The sequence below is a fragment of the Balaenoptera musculus genome, chromosome 5 (assembly GCF_009873245.2).
Source record: "Balaenoptera musculus isolate JJ_BM4_2016_0621 chromosome 5, mBalMus1.pri.v3, whole genome shotgun sequence".
Taxonomy (NCBI): domain Eukaryota; kingdom Metazoa; phylum Chordata; class Mammalia; order Artiodactyla; family Balaenopteridae; genus Balaenoptera; species Balaenoptera musculus.
Window position 1 is genome coordinate 8,966,257 of NC_045789.1, and position 21,071 is coordinate 8,987,327.

At 37.0% G+C, this 21,071-nt stretch overlaps 1 protein-coding gene across 1 annotated transcript in view; it reads left to right on the forward strand.

Moving 5' to 3' along the window:
• Positions 1-19,312, forward strand: part of PKD2 (polycystin 2, transient receptor potential cation channel) — a 55,405-nt gene extending 36,093 nt beyond the window's left edge. The window contains exons 8-15 of the mRNA XM_036852874.1: positions 2,511-2,692; positions 3,812-3,932; positions 7,109-7,207; positions 9,691-9,812; positions 10,061-10,178; positions 11,793-11,956; positions 16,580-16,727; positions 17,089-19,312. Of these exons, the coding sequence (XP_036708769.1) occupies positions 2,511-2,692; positions 3,812-3,932; positions 7,109-7,207; positions 9,691-9,812; positions 10,061-10,178; positions 11,793-11,956; positions 16,580-16,727; positions 17,089-17,325 (1,191 nt within the window). The 3' untranslated portion in view covers positions 17,326-19,312. The remainder of the gene's footprint in view (positions 1-2,510; positions 2,693-3,811; positions 3,933-7,108; positions 7,208-9,690; positions 9,813-10,060; positions 10,179-11,792; positions 11,957-16,579; positions 16,728-17,088) is intronic.
• Positions 19,313-21,071: the final 1,759 nt, after the last annotated feature.

Consider the following 21,071-nt stretch of genomic DNA (forward strand, 5'->3'; position numbering starts at 1 on the left):
GGACTTGAATTCGTTTCTGTGGCCAAGTTTAAGCAGCCAGCCAAAAGCTGCTCCGTGTTTACAAGTAAAGTCAGCTAGCAGGACTCACGTGACCGTTCATCTCACTGTTTGCCTGCTACCTGCACTCTTGGAAGACCTGTCTTTGGAGGTTTCATTTAACAAATGCATTAAGAGACCTTTGTGTGTCACCTGGGCCTGGGGCCCCTGGCTCTGCTAACCCAGAGACAGGTTCAAGTTTCACCTTAAGTGGGGTGACCAGGTGGAGGAAAAGGAACTAAGAGAAAGGAGGGGAAGGGTGGGGAAGGGAAAGGGAGAGATCCTGCGCTGGAAATGTTCTCTGGAAGGATTGCCTCCTTTCCAGGTGGAGGCCAGGGCAGCTTTACCTAGAATCGAGATTGGGACAGACAAGCTCCTCCGCGTAGTACCTTCACGACTCATTTCCTTCTTCTCCCAGGGCATCATGTGCATTTCCTTGCGCGTGAAAGCTCAGGTCACTTCGTATACAACGAGCCTCGATTCTGGAGGTTCAGGAAATTTCACTGTTTTTGCAGGCAACTGCCAGCCTGTCACCACTTAAGTTCCATGATTGTGCCATCCAGATGGTAGCTATTAGCCGCAAGTAACTATTTAGATTTTTAAGTTAAATTGATTAAAATGACATGCGATTAAACATTCAGTTCCTCAGTCACTCTGGCCACATTTTAAGTGTTCAATGTCTATATGTGGCTAGTGGCTACTGTATTAGATAGTGGAAATACAGAGCATTTCCATCATCAGAGAAAATTGTGTTGAAGAGCACCGTTCTAGAAGGTACTTTCCAACAGTTACTTATTTTCCTGAATTGTTATTCACATCCGGAAGGCCTGAGATTTATAAGAGGGCTTAGACCTCATCCTGTATCTCTCGTGCTATTTATTCAGTTACATGTTCGTTCAAGAGAAACCATCACTAACGTACCATACCTTTATCACAAAACAGAATAATCAAGATCTCATAGAAATACTACTAGGAATTGTGTTAAGTAATGTGATTACAACAACCGTCAGAAACATTTTGTTGTGACCAGAAGCGCTTTATAAGAGGTCTTTAAGTAAAATTCTAGAGATTTCCTTTCAGTGTGTGCCTCAGGGTGTTCGTCTTATTTAGTGCTTCGCCTGTAAATATCTTGCCCCCAAGACCATGTGAACCATTAAGTTCTTTAAGACGGAGATTGGAACTCAACTTCTAACGGATCTCCCCACTTCCCTCCACCGAGACTCCCAGCTAGAGCCGTGCGGTTTGTCGTGCCCTCTGGGCTCGAGCTGCCGAACGTGGGCAACATCCTCTGTGCCTTGTCTACAGAAATGCGCCATGTGGCTGTGCAGTCAGATAGAGCCCGGTTCAAATCCTCACTCCAAGCCCTGGCCAGTGCCTGGCACGTAGCTGATGCACAATAAATGACTGTTAATACACAATAAGTATTTTCTGGAGGTTTTTGTTACTAGTGTTTTCTTTTTAAAGATTTTTTTTTTTTGATGTGGACCAATTTTAAAGTCTTTGTTGAATTTGTTATAATATTGCTTCTGTTTTTTTTTTTTTTTTTTTTTGGCCGCCAGGCATGTGGGATCTTAGCTCCCCAACCAGGGATCAAACCCACACCCCCTCTATTGGAAGGCGAAGTCTTAACCACTGGACCGCCAGGGAAGTCCCTTAACTAGTGTTTTTTTATGTTAACTCTTTGTTTTTATTGAAGTACAGTTAATTTGCAATGTTGTGTTAGTTTCAGGTGTACAGCAAAGTGATTCAGTTACATACATATGTACATACATATATTCTTTTTCGGATTCTTTTCCATTATAGGTTATTACAAGATGTTGAGTATAGTTCCCCGTGCTACACAGTAGGTCCTTGTCATTTATCTAGCTAGTTTTCATTTGTGGGTTTTTTTTCTCCTTTATTTTAATCTTTCTAGGGGAAAAATATCAATGGTCATTTTAATTATAATTAAACTTGTTTTCACTATACATGAGAAAATACAAGTGGCTGGATTTGAAAAAAAGCAAGTCATTTTTGTCCTCTCTTTCTTTTTGTTGTAAAATATACATAAAATTTTTTCCACTTTAACTACTTTTAAGTGCACAACTTAATGGCATTAAGTACCTTCACAGTGTTGTGCAACCATCACCACTGTGCATTTCCAGAACTTTTTCATCATCCCAGCTGCAACTTTTTTATCCATTCAACACTAACTCTCCATTTCCCCCTCCCTGCAGCCCCTGGTAACTTCGATTCTCCTTCTGTCTCTGTGAATTTCCCTACTCTAGGTACCTCACATGGGTGGAATCATGCAATATTTGTCTTTCCGTGTCTGGCTTATTTCACTTAGCACAGCGCTTTCCAAGTTTCATTCGTGTTGTAGCATGAATCAAATTTTCCTTTCTTTATAGGGCTGAATAATGTTCCAGCATATGTATATACCACAGTTTATTTACTCATTCATCTTCGTATATCATCTCCCCTCTCTTCTACAGCTCTTCAAATTCATCAACTTCAACAGGACCATGAGTCAGCTCTCCACAACCATGTCTCGGTGTGCCAAAGACCTCTTTGGCTTTGCAATTATGTTCTTCATTATTTTCTTAGCATATGCTCAGTTGGCATACCTTGTCTTTGGCACTCAGGTTGATGACTTCAGTACTTTCCAAGAGTGTATGTAAGTATATATGAAATTAAGAAGAAAAATTGAATCATAGGTAGTACTGCCTTCTCAAGGTTAAAGAAATCTTCATGGTGGCTGTTTAACTACCAAGTACTTAAAAGTAGTTGTTTAAAATGAGAATTAATTCTCTTTCCCAGAAACACTGACCCATCAATGCAAAGATGACGATACCTTCTGAAATGCTAATGTTTAAGACAGAGCCCGAAAGTAGTAGGATGTTCTTCTAGAACAGCTATAGTAAGCCAACTCTGTTCCAAAGACTGAGGTCTTCTTAGCACCAAATGCAGATGGTAGCGTTTAAGAGACCTTTGCCTATACTTTTATTCCTATTAAATAATGTTGCCATAAACTTCAAACTTCAGCCTATTTTCTAAGAAAAAAAGGGTATTTCTAATATTCTAGGAGAAGCTCAAACCAATACAGGAATTTTCAGTCTTTTTTCCAAAGTTCTCAAATAGTATATGAAAAACCGTTTCAGACTTCCATGTCACTTAGAAAGGAGTTAGTTAGGAAAGAAGATGATCATGATAATAGAAGTTAATGGGGCTTTGTGCAAGAGGACCCCTAATTAATGTTGCTGTTTGATGAAAGTCAGGAATGGAAACAATTGTACTGATTAAGACCCAGCATCTGGCAACATGCAGCAATTCTCAACCCCACTTTAAGTGCATTGAAATAGTGCATCTTCATACATGTACAATTTTGACTATCCTTCAAAAATCTTTTTTTCTTATGAGATTTTAAATTTAGACTCAGGGTGACCATTGTGAAGGTTTAGAGTTATCATATTTTACCCAGATTATGTTTTAATTTCTTAGAGCCTATTGCTTTATAAGTCATCTAATAATATATTTTCTTTTTACCAAATGGAAATAACATTATTTAGCATGAAAGCATATTATTTTGATTCTAGAAGGCTTTAGTTGCTCATATAAGTAACAAGAGTTTTCCAAAGGGGTTGACAGTTTTCCATTATTTGGCAGCTTTCCACACTGACTAAAAAACAAAATGTCCAAAAGTATGAAATCATCTTTTAGGAAATGTTATGGCAAAAGAATGCTGGACATTCTTTGTTTTTGTATTGTGGTGTTGTGCTTTGTTTTGTTTTTATAGCTTCACTCAATTCCGTATCATTTTGGGTGATGTCAACTTCGCAGAGATTGAGGAAGCTAATCGAGTTTTGGGACCAATTTATTTCACTACATTTGTGTTCTTTATGTTCTTCATTCTTTTGGTATGTACACTTTTGTTTATACTGAGGTGGTTTAAACTTCATATATCACCATCATAAATCATCCTCTCTTCTTTTCTCTCACACTTTATTGCCTATCAATTTTTTAAAGACTCAGGAAGTAGAAAAAACATAGATATTAGGAAGCATATTTTATTTTACTTCTCATTCATTCACAGTTTTAAGTCTTCACCAAATATCTTTTCCATGATCTTTCATTTATATATGTACTCAATGCAAAAAAAGTAGATCAAGTGCAAATTTATAGTTACCTAAAATAGTGCTTTGCCCTTTAAGAAGTAGAATATGCTTACATGCTTTTTTTAACACGAATGTCAGCACTTTCATGGTCACTTGCTTGAGTGACTTTTCATTTCTCTCCTTCTTCTTTTCTTTTTAAAAAATAGAAACTGACAAAGCAAGCCCAGATGCAGGGTGTCAGCAGTAACATTTGAGTGAATTATTGCTTCTCAAGATCAAGATAGGCAGTTTTAACTTACTCATATTTAATATATCTAGAGGCTGCCTACAAAAAATATTCAAATTTTAATTTAAAACTAAATCTCACAATGAATGGAAATGGCTTTAAGTATTATTTTCAAAAATAATTCTTTCATTCTTTTGATTTGGTACAGATGCACATTTTTAACATTTTGGCCTTAAATTAATTAAGATTTTTTTAAAAGGCATTTTTTTCTTCATCTTAACATTTATACATTTATTTGTCCACTCCACTAAGAAAGTATTAAATTAAGTTAGCTTAACCTAGGCATGGGTATTTTTCATTTAAACACCAACACCTAAGATTTTCCTTAAGAAAATAAAATCTTAACCATTTTAAGAAAAAAAAACATTGTTTCCATTTTTAATCGATTTTCTAAAGATCTTTTGTATAAAGTTCATTAATTCAGTTGTAAGAGCTCCAGAGTTGGTCCAGGTATTTAGTGCTTAAGTATATGTATTTACTGATTGAGAATTAGATGTACTTTAATGGTACTGAAAGAGTCAGGAATAGCATGCAAATCCACTTATATCTTGCTGTGTGCATGTATCATTATTAGTTTTAAACTTAAGCCTCTTAAAAGTTTCTCATTCCTGTTATATATTAAAGAAAAAAATAGAGGGAAGAGTAAGCCTTTGTTACTCTCTAACATTGGAAGTACTTTGAATTCTGGAGCAGCTGAATCCCTGAATCTCTACTAAGAGAATAAAAATCTCAGGCCACCTAAGTGTTCTTCGTACGTCAGTCTGCCAAGTGAGGGACGTGATGGTGGCAATTGGAAATGCTCAAATGTGGGCTTGTTTGAATGTTGTCCTCTAGTAGGCAGTGCACCTACATTATTCAGTCATTTTATCAGATCAGTCACTAGAACATGAAAAGCTCTTAGTTTTTGTCTTTCTACTGAAATATTTGTTTGTACCACTGCACAAAAGGGAACTGTTCTCCCTGTACCCTCCAGAGAGAGGGGAGGCTACTGTCAGTACTGATTTTTTTTTTTTTTTTTTTTTAATGGCAAGCCAAGTGCAGGGCTGGCCACTATTCTGAGATGACTGCTGGGTGTTAACGTACTGCCGCCACTTAAAAAGCCACAGTGGTGTGAGGGGCTCGGCTGAGTCAGGAAGCAAAAGCCCTGCCATCAACAGGGAAAGGCCTCCTATTGCAAAGTCCATCCCACAATTAAGTGAAGCTCGTGAGACAGGATGGAGAGGAGGTGAACTTCCTCTCCCCACCCCTTCGAGAGCCATTCTCAGTCACTTTGCATTTTTTGAAATCTCTTCAGAGGACACACACTTTAATGCATTTCAACTAAGACACTTGCGGGCATTAGCTAACCATCATTTGGAAGCAGAAATGAAACATTAGATGCCTGTGTTGGATGGGCGAAGGCGGGAGATGGTCCACTGACTGCAACCGTCGGCCCTTAGAATCAAGCATTAAGCCAGGAACTTGCGTGTATTTTCTATTCTGTTCTCATTTCTGCTACAGAGTCTTAAACGGTATTCCTCCTTAATTCATAGAGATTTAGTAGCTCATTAAAATAATAGAGCTCTCTCATTTGTTCATTCATCAGTCATTCAGTAAATATTTACTGAGCCACTATATTCCAGGCAATGTGCTGCATCCTGCAGATGCAAGTGGTAAGGAAAATAGATACCAACCCTCCCCTCGTGAAGATTCCGCAGACTTGTGGGGAGAACAGACGTCGTACACAACTGTGCAGTCACAAACCATAGTTACATGCTAAAAAGGAAAAACAGTGGAAGAGCGTGTTAAAGAAGGGACTGATCAGTGGATGTGGTGCTTTGAGAAAACCCGTTGGAAATAGGTGTTAGAAATACAACCCATTATAGTGGGGAAGGGACAAGTCAGGAAAATGAACTAACCGCCACTGAATAATAATAATAGCTATAAATTATGTAGCACCTGCCATCCGTTAGGCCCTGTCCTAAAGTGCTTTACATAGATGAACTCATTCATCCTTACAACAAATCTGTAGGGGAGGTACTACTATTTCTCCCATTTTATAAATGTAAAGACAAACAAATTTTCAAATTAGGAGTAGAAGACACAATATAGTCTTGCAGCACCAAGACAGAAACCCAAGTTTGCTTGACTTCAAAGTCTCTGTCTTTAGCACTAAGCTTTTCTTGACTCTCTTTCTACTAGGCCTACCATGTTTCTGTTTGCAGAGGTCTTTTTATCTCCTTAAGATATGTTCTGGAATCTCAGCTATTATAACAATATTTGGAATAAGCATAGAATTCCACTTGTCTGTGTTGACTGTTGAAATTTGAGGAGCTATTTAGAGTTCTACACCTCTAATAATTTATGTCAGATGAAAAAATGTAGAGAACATAGATAAGCAAAAATAATAAAATAATCCCACCATTCATAGGTAAATACATTAATATTTTGTTCTATTTCATTATTGTCTCTTTTTGCAAAATATATCAGTGTATGGTTTTGTAAGTAAGACTATATATTGCATTTTCCCTTGCCATGACAATGGAAAAACTAATTTTCCCAAAGAATTTGGTAGCAAAACTATTAATTGATGACTTCATAAAATACTCAAATTGTTAAAAAAAAAAAAAGACATGTCAAATTTTAGATTGATGTTAACAAAATAGATTTAGGTTTCTTCTTTAATCTCTACCTTCCTTTGATTTACAAACAGAATATGTTTTTGGCCATCATCAATGATACTTACTCTGAAGTTAAATCTGATTTGGCCCAGCAGAAAGCTGAAATGGAACTCTCAGATCTTGTCAGAAAGGTATGACAAGCCCTAATTCTCAGAATCGTTTTATTTTCTATGTAAAATGAACATTGTTTCAGCCAGATTGCCAAATCAACATTGATCCATTGACACCACTTAAAGTGTAGATTGCTATGTTCCAGGAATAATTTAAATGTTCTCTACACTGGAAATAGAGATGGATATAATGCTAGCTTGAACTTAAATTCTGGGAATCCTTTAGTGCCCTAGAATTAAATTCTCAATAATCTCTTTTGCCTCTTAAGAGCTGAGCTGCTGGGTTCATCCCCTTTATTTATTTTGATATCTCCTCTAGTCGGCTCTCACTTTCAGATCCAGAGTTCAGAATAAACGGGAAGGGAAGATTATATAAAGACATTTTCCCTTCTTCTATCTTAATTACGATTTAAAAAAAAAAAGAAGGAAAGAAATTTTAGAGGCAAATATTTTGTTGTTCACTCTTTACCCTGACCTTCCAGGGAAGTTTTAAAATAGTCAAAGGAAAAAGTCCTTGGAGCAAGGCCACGACCTAAGGGCCTGAGAACTTTCACTTACGCACCTTCTCAGGAAGTGTTTAATTGTTAAATGGGAGGGCAGGACAGGAAAGCTGGGCAGCTTTGTTCTTCTCGATGTGACTTCTATGCTTGACTTAAAATATAAAACTTCAGCAACAACAAATAACTACATCTGAAGTGCACAGCTTGTTCCCTGTCATCACGCAGCTAACATACAGTGCCCCGTTAACCATAATATTTTTCCGTTTGGTTCAAACCATGGGACAATGTTGTCTGTGAATCATGTTGAAACAGAGAACTTCCACTTTGTAAAACAAAGTCCCTTGGACAGGACCTAACATTTGTGTTACGCTGAATTTTGCATAATAGTTGATTACATTCTAGCAAATCCCGGGGGTAATACAAGCAGTCCTCACTTTGTACTTTGGTTCTGATGTGCACAATATCAGTGATTTCAGTTAAGTAATACGAACCTCTCAACACAGTTCAAATTTCAGTTATTGCAGTATACTGACTGTGAGTAATAGCATAAAGTACAAACTTCACTTGCAGTTATCACAGTACATTTCAGTTATTACAGTATATTAACTGTGAGTCATAGCACGAAGGACAAACTTCACTACTAGCTCTACAGATCATTCCATAAATAACAGATGTGCATCATAATCAGTGACTAATAGTGTCACTTCTTTCAAAGTCAAGGCTGGTCACTGAGCATCTGCTATTCAGTTTACGTACAAAACTTGTAGTTGTGTTGCGTCCTTATCTCCCAGTGATAAAACCATGTGACGTTTTACAAATATGCAGAATTAAAAAAGAGAATAGGCCAGCACAGAAGAGAAAGTATAGGAAAGAAACAAGGAATGATAACACTGGAAGTGAAATTAAAAACAAACGTAATGGATTTACAGAAGAAATACGTAGCTGGCCATGGGAGTGTTGCTACTGCCAGCATTCGAGAGCTAGACGGCAGCCAGAAGAACTCAGTGAAGGCGAATTTATCAACATAAATGAGGAAAGTGACTGATGAGTAGGATGAAGATGTCTCAGAGGAGGTCACACTGGAAACAAATTTCACATTAAAGGAACTCTTGGAGATATTTCACAACTTTGAAAGTGCGAGGGATAAAATGTTGGAAGCTGATACAGGTTAAGAAAGAATTACGATAACTCATCAGGACGTAGAAAAGATGCTCACTCTGTATTGTAAGTTACACAACAAGAAGAAGAATGCAAGCGCTGTTCAAACTGCTCTGGATAAGTTTTTTAACAAAGAAGTAAAACGTTAATTTTCGATGTTTCTACTGTTTAAAATGTCAACATACTAAAATACTCATTTTACTATTTTTTAAATTTCAGTAAAATTTATAACCAACACCAAGGGAGTTTTTAATGTTTTGACAGAAGTTTTAAAGGTCACAGAACAATCATAATTTTTCCTATTGATTATTTGCATCGCTTCACACAGTTGCATGGTGGTTTGCACAGCCCCGCGCTGCCATGCATAGCAAGGTCTGCCTGCAATGTATTAGTGAAAGATCCTCATCTCCATGTCACCGAAATTTTTTTACACATGTGACATATGTAAGGAAATTACCAACTATGAGATAATATGGAAAATAATTAATCCATGACTCAGGTTTCTTAGTTTTCTTAAGAGCTGTTGCACAGTCCTACATATTCTGAGACAGATAGCTGTGGAACATGGTGATTTTCATTCCTGTAACCTAAACGTGAATACAAACCAAAAGGCCCCTAGTTCTTGATTTACGGAAAGACCCTGACTCTTCCCATATAACTCTCCCACAGGAGCTTCACAGACAACTCAGGACGCATCCATCATTCATCCAACACATACTTGTTTTGTGGCCCACTTACATCAGGCACTGTTCTTGTCACTGGGTTTACAGTAGCTACGACTGTAATTGGAAGGCAGAGCAAATGCAAAAGGAGGATAAACTAAATCAAGTCTTTTCTTTTCAACAGGGCTACCATAAAGCCTTGGTCAAACTAAAACTGAAGAAAAATACCGTGGATGACATTTCAGAGAGTCTGCGACAAGGGGGAGGCAAGTTAAACTTTGATGAACTTCGACAAGATCTCAAAGGGTAAGAATCACAATTTCTGTGGCCCTGGCAAAGTCCTTATGTAAAGATAAATCCTTGGTGATAAGCTGACCCAAGTGCTCATGAAGACACTTCTTTTTCAGAGGTGGGTATCTTTCTGGAACGTATTGTAAGAGGAGGACTGGCCCTGACTCAGCAGTTTCTCCTTTCCTCCTGCACGTGGATGTCTCTGTGTTTGGGCTGGACCATGTACATGAATGAGTTCATCTGTAACCTCTCACTAATTTCAGGAAGGGCCATACTGATGCAGAGATTGAGGCAATATTCACAAAGTACGACCAGGATGGAGACCAAGAACTGACTGAACATGAGCACCAGCAGATGAGAGACGACCTGGAAAAAGAGAGGGTGGGTCTAGTTTAGGAGAACATGATTGATTCATTACCTACCATGTTTCAAACACCTTACTAAGTAGTGGGTTACTGACAGCATGTGCGTGTGTGTCTTCTCTCTTTCCTTCTCTCTCTCTCTCTCTCTCTCTCAATTGATGTAGTAGTACCCTGCTTACTCCAAAAAGGATGGGAGTCTGGGGGAGAATGGATACATGTATATATATGGCTGAGTTGCTTTGCTGTGCACCTGAAACTATCACAACATTGTTAATTGGCTATACTCTAATATAAAGTAAAAAGTTTTAAAATATATATATTAAAATGCAATGTTAGCATAAATATAAAAAAAAAGAAGAGTGAAGCAAAACAAAACTGAGATATGAACAACGAATGTGATGAAACTAAAAAAAATGCATTCCACAAAATACATATGTTTAATAAGATTGAGCAACAAATTTAGCCCTAAGCTTCCTAATAAGCAATTGAGGGGAAACCTGAGTAGTTATATACTTCACAATGTCCATGAGAATGGAAAAAAAGATTTCTCAGGAGAGATAAAATTAATTAGTTGTTCTTTAAATTATCATTTATAATAAAATAAAACTAACAGCTGCCTTCCATTTGAATACTTACTATGAAACTGTTAAAAATAAACTTACATGAGCTTTCATAATGAGAAAAAATAATTTAAAGCTTTAACTTTAAAAATAAATGGTTAAGCGCTTCCCTGGTGGCATAGTGGTTAAGAATTCACCTACCAATGCAGGGGACTCGGGTTCGAGCCCGGGTCCCGGAAGATCCCACATGCTGCAGAGCAACTAAGCCCGTGCACCACAACTACTGAGCCTGCGCTCTAGAGCCCGCGAGCCACAACTACTGAGTCTGCATGCCACAACTACTGAAGCCTGCGCACCTAGAGCCCGTGCTCCACAACAAGAGAAGCCACCACAATGAGAAGCCCGCGTACCTCAACGAAGAGTAGCCCCCGCTCGCTGCAGCTAGAGAAAGCCCGCACGCAGCAACAAAGACCCAATGCAAGCAAAAATAAATAAATAAAAATAAACACATTTATTAAATAAATAAATAAATGGTTAAACAAACCAAAAAAAAAAAAATCCATGGTAATTGAGGTACAGAGAATACAAATTAATGTCACACAAAAAAGTTAGTTTCCTATGAGGAGACAGTACAGAACAGTGGTTTCTAAATGCTGCTCCAGTCATAGTGAAATATGAACAAGAAGACAATGAGTAATATTTTCACATGGCTGTATTTAATAAAATTCTTATTCTAAGATTGTATCCTTACTTTGTAGCTATTACATGTGTTAACTTTTATGAAAAGATGATAATATATTTTTCTTCTTTTACTTTTTTCTTTGCTTTGCTCTGTTTTTACTGTTCTTTCTTGTCCAAACAAAAAGTTAGCAGCTTCTTGCTGGTCATTAAAATCTGTTTTGAAAATTTGCCAATCTAAGATTGAAAAGTATGAGAATCACAGTCTGGTGTTAACCTCACAGACATCCTGGGTAAATGGCACACACCCATTTCCCATTTGCCCAAGCCCTCAGTGAAGCGTCTGTGGAGTCTAGGGGTTCCTGCTCGTCACTCAGTGATACCGTGTTCTTCAGGAGGACCTGGACTTGGATCACAGCTCTTTACCGCGCCCCATGAGCAGCCGAAGTTTCCCTCGAAGCCTGGATGACTCTGAGGAGGATGATGATGAAGACAGTGGGCACAGCTCCAGAAGGAGGGGAAGCGTCTCCAGTGGGGTTTCTTATGAAGAGTTTCAAGTGTAAGTATAAAGGAATTGGCAGAATTTGAGTTGACAAGAATCAAAATGACACTAAGTAGTTCCTCCCACCTCTCTCAATTTGTCTTTTCCATTACTGATCATCAGTTCTTTTTTATAACTTTTATTGGTGTTTTTTCTTTTTATAAAAGTAATATGTTTGTTATAGGAAAAGTAGCAAATAAAGAAAAATGAAAGAAAATATTAAAATCTCTCATATTCCCAGCAACCAAAAAATGTCAATTAACATTTTGGTGTTTGTGTCTCCATTTACATGTGTTTATTTTTTTATGTTTTTATGGCCTAGCATATGGTATATCCTGGAGAATGTTCCATGTGCATTTGAGGTATGTTCTGTTGTTGTTGAGTGGAATGTTCTATAGATATTTGTTAGGTCTACTTGGTTTTTAGTGTTATTCAGTTCTTTTATTTCCTTGTTGTTCTGCCTAGTTTTATCCACTTTTTGAAAGTGGGGTATTAAATTCCCCAACTGTTACTATTCAATTGTCGACTTCATTTCTGTGAGGTTTTACTTTGTATATTTTGAATTCTCTTGTTAGGTGCATACGTGTTTATAATTGGTGTATCTTCCTAATTGATTGACCCTGTTTTCATTATAAAATGTCCTACTTTATCTCTAGTAAATTTTTTTGTTTTAAAGTCTTTTTTGTCTGACATTACTATAGCAACTCCAACTATCTTATGGTTGCTTTGTGCATGATATATCTTTTTCCATCCTTTTACTTTCAACCTGTTTGTATCTTTGAATCTAAAGTGTGTCTCCTTTACACAGCATATAGTTGGACCTGGTCTTTTTATCCAGTCTGACAATCTCCGCCTTTTAATTAGAATGTTTACTCCATTTATAGTTAATGTTATTATTGCTATAGTTGGATTTAGTTTTGCCATTTTATTTTTTGTTTTCTATAGGTCTTTTTTGTTCCTCTTTTCCTTCTTTGCTGCTTTCTTTTACATAAAGTGAATATTTTCTGGTGTAACATTTTAATTCCTTTAATGATTTTTTTCACAATGTTTTTTAGTTATTTTGTTAGTGGCTGCTCTAGGACTTAACATATACAAATCAACTTATCAGAATCTACTTCATATTTATACTAAGTTAATTAATTCAATGAGATATAGAAATATCATTTCTATATAACTATCAACTCCTCTCCCTTTTTGTGCCATTATTATACACATTTACCTATGTGTATTACAAACCCAACATTACATTCTTATAATTATCACTTTATATAATTTTATGTCTCTTAAAGGAGATGAGACAAGAAACAAGAGATGAGTATATAGAGGTTGTTGTATTAACCTTCTTACTTACGATTCCTGGTTCTCTTCATTCGTTCCTGTGGATTCAAGTTACTATCTGATACCATTTCTGTATTCCAATGCAACTTTGCTCTTACCTACCTCATTTGTCCTGTTATTATGAAATATACTATTACATTTTTATATATTATAGACCCAATAATATAAGTATGTACATATTGTCTTCTACAATTGCTTTTTAAATCAGTTAAGAGAAAAAAGAAGAAATATGCATTTATACTATCCTTTATAGTTAAATAATTACTGTTACCAGTGCTCTTTGTTTTTTGATGTGGATTCTAATTACTATCTGGAATCACTTGCTTTCAGCCCAAAGAACTTCTTTTAGTATCTTTTCTAAGGCAGGCCTGCTAGCATGAATTCTCTCAGTTTTTCTTTATCTGGGAATATTTTTATTTCACCTTCGTTGCCTTCTGGCCCCCATTGTTTCTAACGAGAAGACAGATGTTAGTCTTACTGAGGTTCCCTTGTATGTGACGAGTCATTTTTCTCTTGCTGCTTTCAAGATATTTTTCTTCGTCTTTGTCTTTCAGTATTTTTACTATATATCTGAGTGTGGATCTCTTTGCAATTATCCTACTTGGAGTTTATTAAACTTCTTGGATGCATAATATGTTCATCAAATATAGGAAGTTTTCAACCATTATGTCTTCAAATATTTTTCTGCTCCTCTCTCTCTCCTTTTCTTCTGGGACTCCCATTATGTGTAGTTGGGGTCTTAATGGTATCCCACGTTTCTCTTAGGCTCTGTTCATTTTTCTTCATTCTTTTTTCTCTCTGTTCTTTAGATTGCATAGTTTCTGCCCATCTATCTTCAAGTTTGCTGGTTCTTTCTTCTGCTGCCTCATATCTAGTCTTGAGACCCTCTAGTGAATTTTTCATTGCATTTCTTATTCTTTTCAACTCCAGAATTTCTATTTGGTTCTTTTTAACAATCTCTCTCCCTTTATTGATATTCTCTATCTGATGAGGCAACACCATCATACTGTCCTTTATTTTTCTTTATGCATGATTTCATTTAGTTCTTTGAATATATTTAGAATAGCTACTTTGACTTCTTTGTCTACTGAGTCTGTCTGTATCTGGGCCTTCTCAAAGGCAGTCTCTATTGCCTGCTTTTTATTCCTGTGTATGCGTCACATTTTCCTTTTTCTTTGTGTCTCGTAGTTTTTTTTTTTTTTTTTGAAACCTGGAGATGTTAAATAATATTTTATATATATATATATATATATATAAATTCCCCTTCCCCCCGGAGCTTGTTTTCGTTGTCATTTGTGTGTTTGTTTTTTAGTGAAGTCTATTTCCCCCGCATTGTGAAGCCGCTGATGTCACTTCTCAGAGGTCACACCCTGACCATGCACACAGTCATCCTGGGAAGACAGAGGTTTTAGCAGGGCTTGCATTGTCTTTCCCTTGCCTTGTCTTTTCCCTTTTCCTTTTCTCTCTGTTAAGCCTTCTGTCTCTGTTGATATTACATCTACCTCTTCAGTTCTGCTAATTGTTGGCTGATTGGTCTATTGTTTTCAATAATGTCTTGGGATACAAATTTCTTCACAGTGCGATCCAGTGAAATTCAGGTCCCTTTGCAGGGGTAGGTTTTGAAGCCAGTCTTTAGCTGTCTTCCTAGCTATCTCTTTCCCTGGTTCTCTCTGGTAAACTAGCCGATAAACAGTTTAATGTGATGATCTCATGAAGTGACCAGCCTCCTCTTAACTGCTTATCACCATAGTCTCCACTGTTTTCAAGAGCACTCTTAGGCTTGAATTTACCCCCAGTTTGTTCCAAATTAAAGCAAGTTCACTTGGGGAAGCTTTGGAGCTCTGTCCTATGGCCTGACTCTCCCCCTAGGCAAAACCTCTGTGCCGCTGCTCCAGAGCTAGTGGCTGGCCCATCTCTCTCACAGTGACACCCCTGCTTCATGAATAAGGCACTGGGCTGGGATGGCAACCTTTAGCGGTCTCAGCTCGCCTCTCCCAGCATGGAAAATCCACCGTACAATTGGAAGTTGAGTGGAAGAAAAGAGCCTTCTACCTTCCATCCACTCTTGCCTGGATTAGAGCCTCTGCATTGTGGATTTGGAGGTGGAGGCATAGGGATGAGAAATACTGGCAGCCTGCCCCTCCCTGGGAGATAGTGTAGCCCTCCACTAGGAGCTGACAGGATAGGGGTGGGTGTTCTTTGCTGCACCCACCCCTAGTGGAGCTCTGTCACACTGATCTAGGGAGCAAGAGAGAAAGAGGGCAGATTGTGGCTCAAATATCACTCACTCTTATTCTTCTTACTGAAATTTAGTGGATTTTCTTTTTTTTTTTAACATCTTTATTGGAGTATAATTGCTTTACAGTGTTGTGTTAGTTTCTGCTGTAAAACAAAGTGAATCAGCTATACATATACCCCATATCCCCTCCCTCTTGCATCTCCCTTCCACCCTCCCTATCCCACCCCTTTAGGTGGTCACAAAGCACCAAGATGATCCCCTGTGCTGTGCCGCTGCTTTAGTGGATTTTCTTAAATAAAAGCTTCTTCATTTGTTGTATGCCCTTAAGAAATTTTCCAGAAATTAAAAAAAAAGAATAATTCTCGCAAGTTATGGTTGTTTCAATGGGGAGAGGGCCTCCAGGGCTCTCATGCCACCATTGCAGAAGTTTTATCTCCTATTAAATGTTTTTAAGGTATTTATATAACATTTTGTTTATTCAAAATAATAGGATCATAAGTAAGCATACTATTTTCTAACTGCTTTTTTTATGTTATAGATGACGTCATTCTATTTCAACATTAGAATGTGAACATCATTCTATTGCATTAAATATTGTCACAATATAATTTCTGGTGTCTTCTTAGAATTCTGTTGTATAGATGAAGAATAATATATTTAAGCCATCTTCTATTAATTATTAATGTAGCCATTTTTCAATGACCCACTATTAATAAGCAGAACCCTAGGGAATATCCTTGTAGCCAAAAATTACGCATATACTTATGTCCTTTAAAACTTTTCAAAAAATGGAATATCTGAACGAAAGAGTAGGCACACCTTTTTCTGACAGGCATACTTCTGATGCAGTGTTGACTTGCAAAAAGGTTGTGCCAGTTAGCGTTCCCACCAGCAGTGTATGAGAGTTTCTCTCTAAAGTTTGAGACTATTTAGAAAGTGTTTTAGATTATAATATTGTTTAAGAAAAAAAAAAAAATCGTAGCATTTCCATTTGACAAACCAACTGGGCCGAAAAGCCAACAACACAAGGTGGCTTTGCCCCCTCTCAACCGCGTTTCCTGCAGCCTAGTGAGACGGGTGGACCGGATGGAGCACTCCATCGGCAGCATCGTGTCCAAGATTGACGCTGTGATAGTGAAGCTGGAGATCATGGAGCGGGCCAAACTGAAGAGAAGGGAGGTGCTGGGAAGGCTGCTGGATGGAGTGGCTGAGGTCAGTGGTCGTCTGAAACAGAAACACCCTGATTCTGTAAAATATCAGGGTCATAGTTTGTAACCCTTAACCTGAGAGGATTTTTTTCTCCGTACCTGCAGATCAGTGCAGATAAAATGATAACCCAGAGGTGTTACTTTCTTAATACTCCTCACACTGATGCAACTGCCTTCACTGGACTATAGAATTAAGCCAAAAAAATTACTCCAGTGATTCTCAGAATTGCTATTAAGGCTGGTGGTATTGCTCCAGCCTTACCTAAGAACAGATAATTGGGTCCCCAAATTTCCTAAGGCAATTTCTAAGTACAAGAGGATGCACCACTCTGCCTCAACATCTTGGTTTCTCTTTCCTTTATTAGGATGAAAGGCTGGGTCGTGACAGTGAAATCCACAGGGAACAGATGGAACGACTTGTGCGGGAAGAGTTGGAACGCTGGGAATCCGATGACGCAGCTTCCCAAATAAGTCATGGTTTAGGCACACCTGTGGGACTAAATGGTCAGCCTCGCCCCAGGAGCTCCCGCCCTTCTTCCTCCCAGTCTACAGAAGGAATGGAAGGTGGAGGTGGAAATGGGAGTTCCAATATCCACGTGTAGGACATGTGCTAGTGTATGTGTTCTTAATAGGTGAGAAGGTGACTGTCTTGAGTTGCCGTGACAAGTACACTATTTATATGCCCTGACCACCATATGATGCTGGTCTTTGTGACCAATCGTTAATTCTTCTGCACTTTAATTTATTTTAGGTAAACTTTGCCCATGGATCAAAGAAGATGTTTTTTCTTTTTCTCATATAAGAAATCCAGGTGTAAATATTGAGTACAGAAAAGAAAATCTTTGTAAAGTATATTGAGTGGTACGCCCACTTGGTACCATAACTGAGTGTCCTCAGTTGACAATGAAGTAGCCTTTTAAAGCTAAAAAAGAACTGTGAAAAGGCTTCTGAGTTTTTTATTTCCAATCACAAAAATCAGTATTGTCATTTTTGCCGAGTGTGTGAAGGGAAAATAGGGGCATTCCTTTCCACTCAGGCTTCGCTCATGGGCTTAATACATAGCTTTCTTTTAAGAAAGGAGCCTTTTATTTCAACTACCTTCCTGGGGTACACTTTTCTAGAAGATGAGCTGGAAAAGAACCCCAAACCATAGAATGTAGTCATTATGCTAGAAGTTGTATGAATGGTTACGATAAATGTTGAACACTATGCTTTTTCGTTATTTTATCGTATCTAATGCCTGGGGGACTAACCATTTCACTTAATTTTTACACTGTTTTCACTCTCATTTGAAATGAGCTGCGTGAAACCACTAAAGATCAATTGTGGGTTAAAATATCATCTCTGACCATAACACAGTAGAATTGGAAGGAGCCAAATCACTAAATTTGATTTTTTTCTAATAATTAGTTTAGTATAAAGATTTATCCGTATAGTCTTTTTTCCCATGTGGCTCAGCTTATTTGCAACTGAATTTAATGTTGTAACTAATCTAGGAAGATCAACTTACTAAATTTTTTAGGATGTACTGAATTTTAACTGAGCAAATATGTTCATTTTAAACAAAATATTAAGGAATTTTGAAATCCATATAAAATACTATAAAACTAAAAGGTTTGAGTTTTATACCATTTTAAGAACACAGAACTCAAATGCTCTTGATCCTGCATTTCAAAACTAGAATTTATAGCCCAAGTGGAGCTCAATTTAATGAAAAGGAGTTTTGGTTATTGAAAGTTCAACCATTATCAGAAGGTATAAGCTAAAGTTTGAGTTTGCAGCAGTTTTTTTTTTTTTTTTTTTTCATTAGGAGAGGGCCTCACCAAATTTATGGGGAAGAAACCTATTTCTCAACAAAAACTGAAAATCTTATTTTTCAAAACTGAGTAAGCTGACCTTTGAGAGCAAGAGAGAATGCAGTGCTGGTGAATAACTCTCACTTGGAGAATAGCAGAGAGGCCTGTTTCTAATACTGTAGTTTAAACTCACATAGTTGTTTGTTTAACTGGTAGAATATGTCAGTCAAATCTTCAAAGAGAACATGAGCAAACCAGCCTTTCTTAGCTGGCTTCTACAGAAGTGATACAGATTGGGTTTCTTTAACAGTTATTTCCCGTGGCTCATCTCCATCTTTGCTTTCTTTTGAATATGCTACACAAAGTTCTTTATTACTAGGTACTAAAGTTTGCATTCCAGGGATATTGAGTGTACGTATTTATGTATGTGTACCATGTTGTTACATGTAAACAAACTTCAATTTGAAGTGCAGCCATTATGTGGTATCCATGTGTATTGACCATGTGCCATATATCAATTATGGTCACTAGAAAGTCTTTTTATGATACTTATTATCATACTGTTTTTCATTTCACCTGTAAAATTTTGCAGAGTTCTTTCTCTTTACTCATAAGTTACATATTTTTTTTCTTCTTTAGTCATGGAGAATTACCTCCTCATCCCTCCCCTATCATCTTCCCCTCTATATTGGTATCATTAAGAAGTTGTTACATATGCAAGTCTCTCAACAATCAAGAATTTCATTAATGTGTAATACTGAGCACTTTACTTCTTAATAAAGACTTAATAGCAGATGTAAGAGTTGTCTGTTTCTTAAGTAGAAGCAGTTGGGTAATTTGTCTTGTATCATGAGACTAATAGTAAAGGCTTAGACTTTGAAAAAGGCATCTTTTTATGTTCAGAAACAACGATTGACACATTACTTCTTCTGCAGCATGTACCTCTAGTAAGTTATTCTGATGATTATATTAGTGTTTCCAAGTGTACAGCCACTGCATTGTACTTATGCATTCCTACAGTGAATGGTTGGCTCTAATATTTCTGCTGTTTCAAAATCTTCATACATGATTCCCCTGTTGACTTTTCATGAGTTCCTCAGTGGGTACATAACAAGAAGTGGAATGCTGAGTCCCAGGTATATAAACATTTAATTTCACCCAGAACTGGCACGTTGCCCTCCAGAATAACGGCAGCAGTCTACAATTTCACTACAGTTCTACCCAGACCCTCACCAGCATTGGTACCATCTAGCTTCCTAATCTTTGTAATGGAATGGTTTTGAAATAAGGTGTCATTTTATTTTGCATTTCTCTGATTCCTAATAAGGTTGAACATTGCCTTATATAGTTGTTCAATATTTGGGTTTCCTTTTTGTAAATTGCCTATTCAAATCTTCAAAAATAGTACACTTTGATCTAATGGGAAACAGGTGTGTTTCTGTTCATTGTCTAGTTTTCCACTGTGTCATAGTCTATTTTGTTGATTTGCATAAGTTCCTTGTGTGGTTTAAGTATTAATCCCTTATCAGTTTTGGACTCTGTTAATATCTCTCATCAGACTGGTAATTTTGTCAATGTTTCCTTGGTGTTCATGTATTAAGAGTAATATCCATCAATATTTTTTTTTTTTTTTGCTGTATGGTTTTGGGGGTTTTAAAGAGACCTTTGTAAGGTCACAAACTTTTATTTATTAAACTTACAATTTTACTTTCACACTGAATACATCTTAAGAGTAACTTTGCATAAGGTCCATAGGTATTTTTCTCCATATAATTGAGCCAGTTTTATCAGTGCTCTCTATTAAATAAGTCATTTTCTTTACTAGTTCATGGCATCACTGATATATTTCAGGTTCATGTATATGTGTGTCTATTTTTGAATCCTTTAGCCTCTTACACCCATCTCTGAATGTTCCTGCACAATAATTTTTTATTATGACTTTGTAGTATGTCCTCCTTCATACGTGCTAAGGTCTTCATATGTGTTCTCCTTTTTGGCCCTCTTTTTACTGACTAGGCTATTTTTGTGTACTGTTATTTTTCCATATAAATGTCAGAACAAGTTTGATGGGTCCCGGGGCATGAGGGTAGGGGAGGAGGAAAGGGAGCAAAAAGTCCTGCTGAAATTTAATTGGAATTGCATTGAATTTATTGATTAGTTTGGGGAGAACTGATGTCTTTACAATATCAGAAACATAACTCTTCATCTATTCAGAACTTCCTTAATGCCCTTTAAGTGTTTCTTTAAATTTCTTAAAGATTTTATGCATTCTTTAATATGGTTTTATTGCTCCTATGAACAGTATCTTGTCTTCCATTGTATTTTCTAGTTCGTTATTGCTGACATAAAGGAAAATCACATTTTTATAAATTAATCTTACATATATCATACCTGTTGAACTCCTATACTACCTCTAATAGATTCTGCATTGATTCTTTGGGTTTTCTATGTAGAAGACCAGCTCATTTGTAAATACGGACAGTACCATGTTAGAGACTAGCAATAATAGTAGACATGCTTGTCTTGTTTCTGGTCTTAATGGGAATATGTTT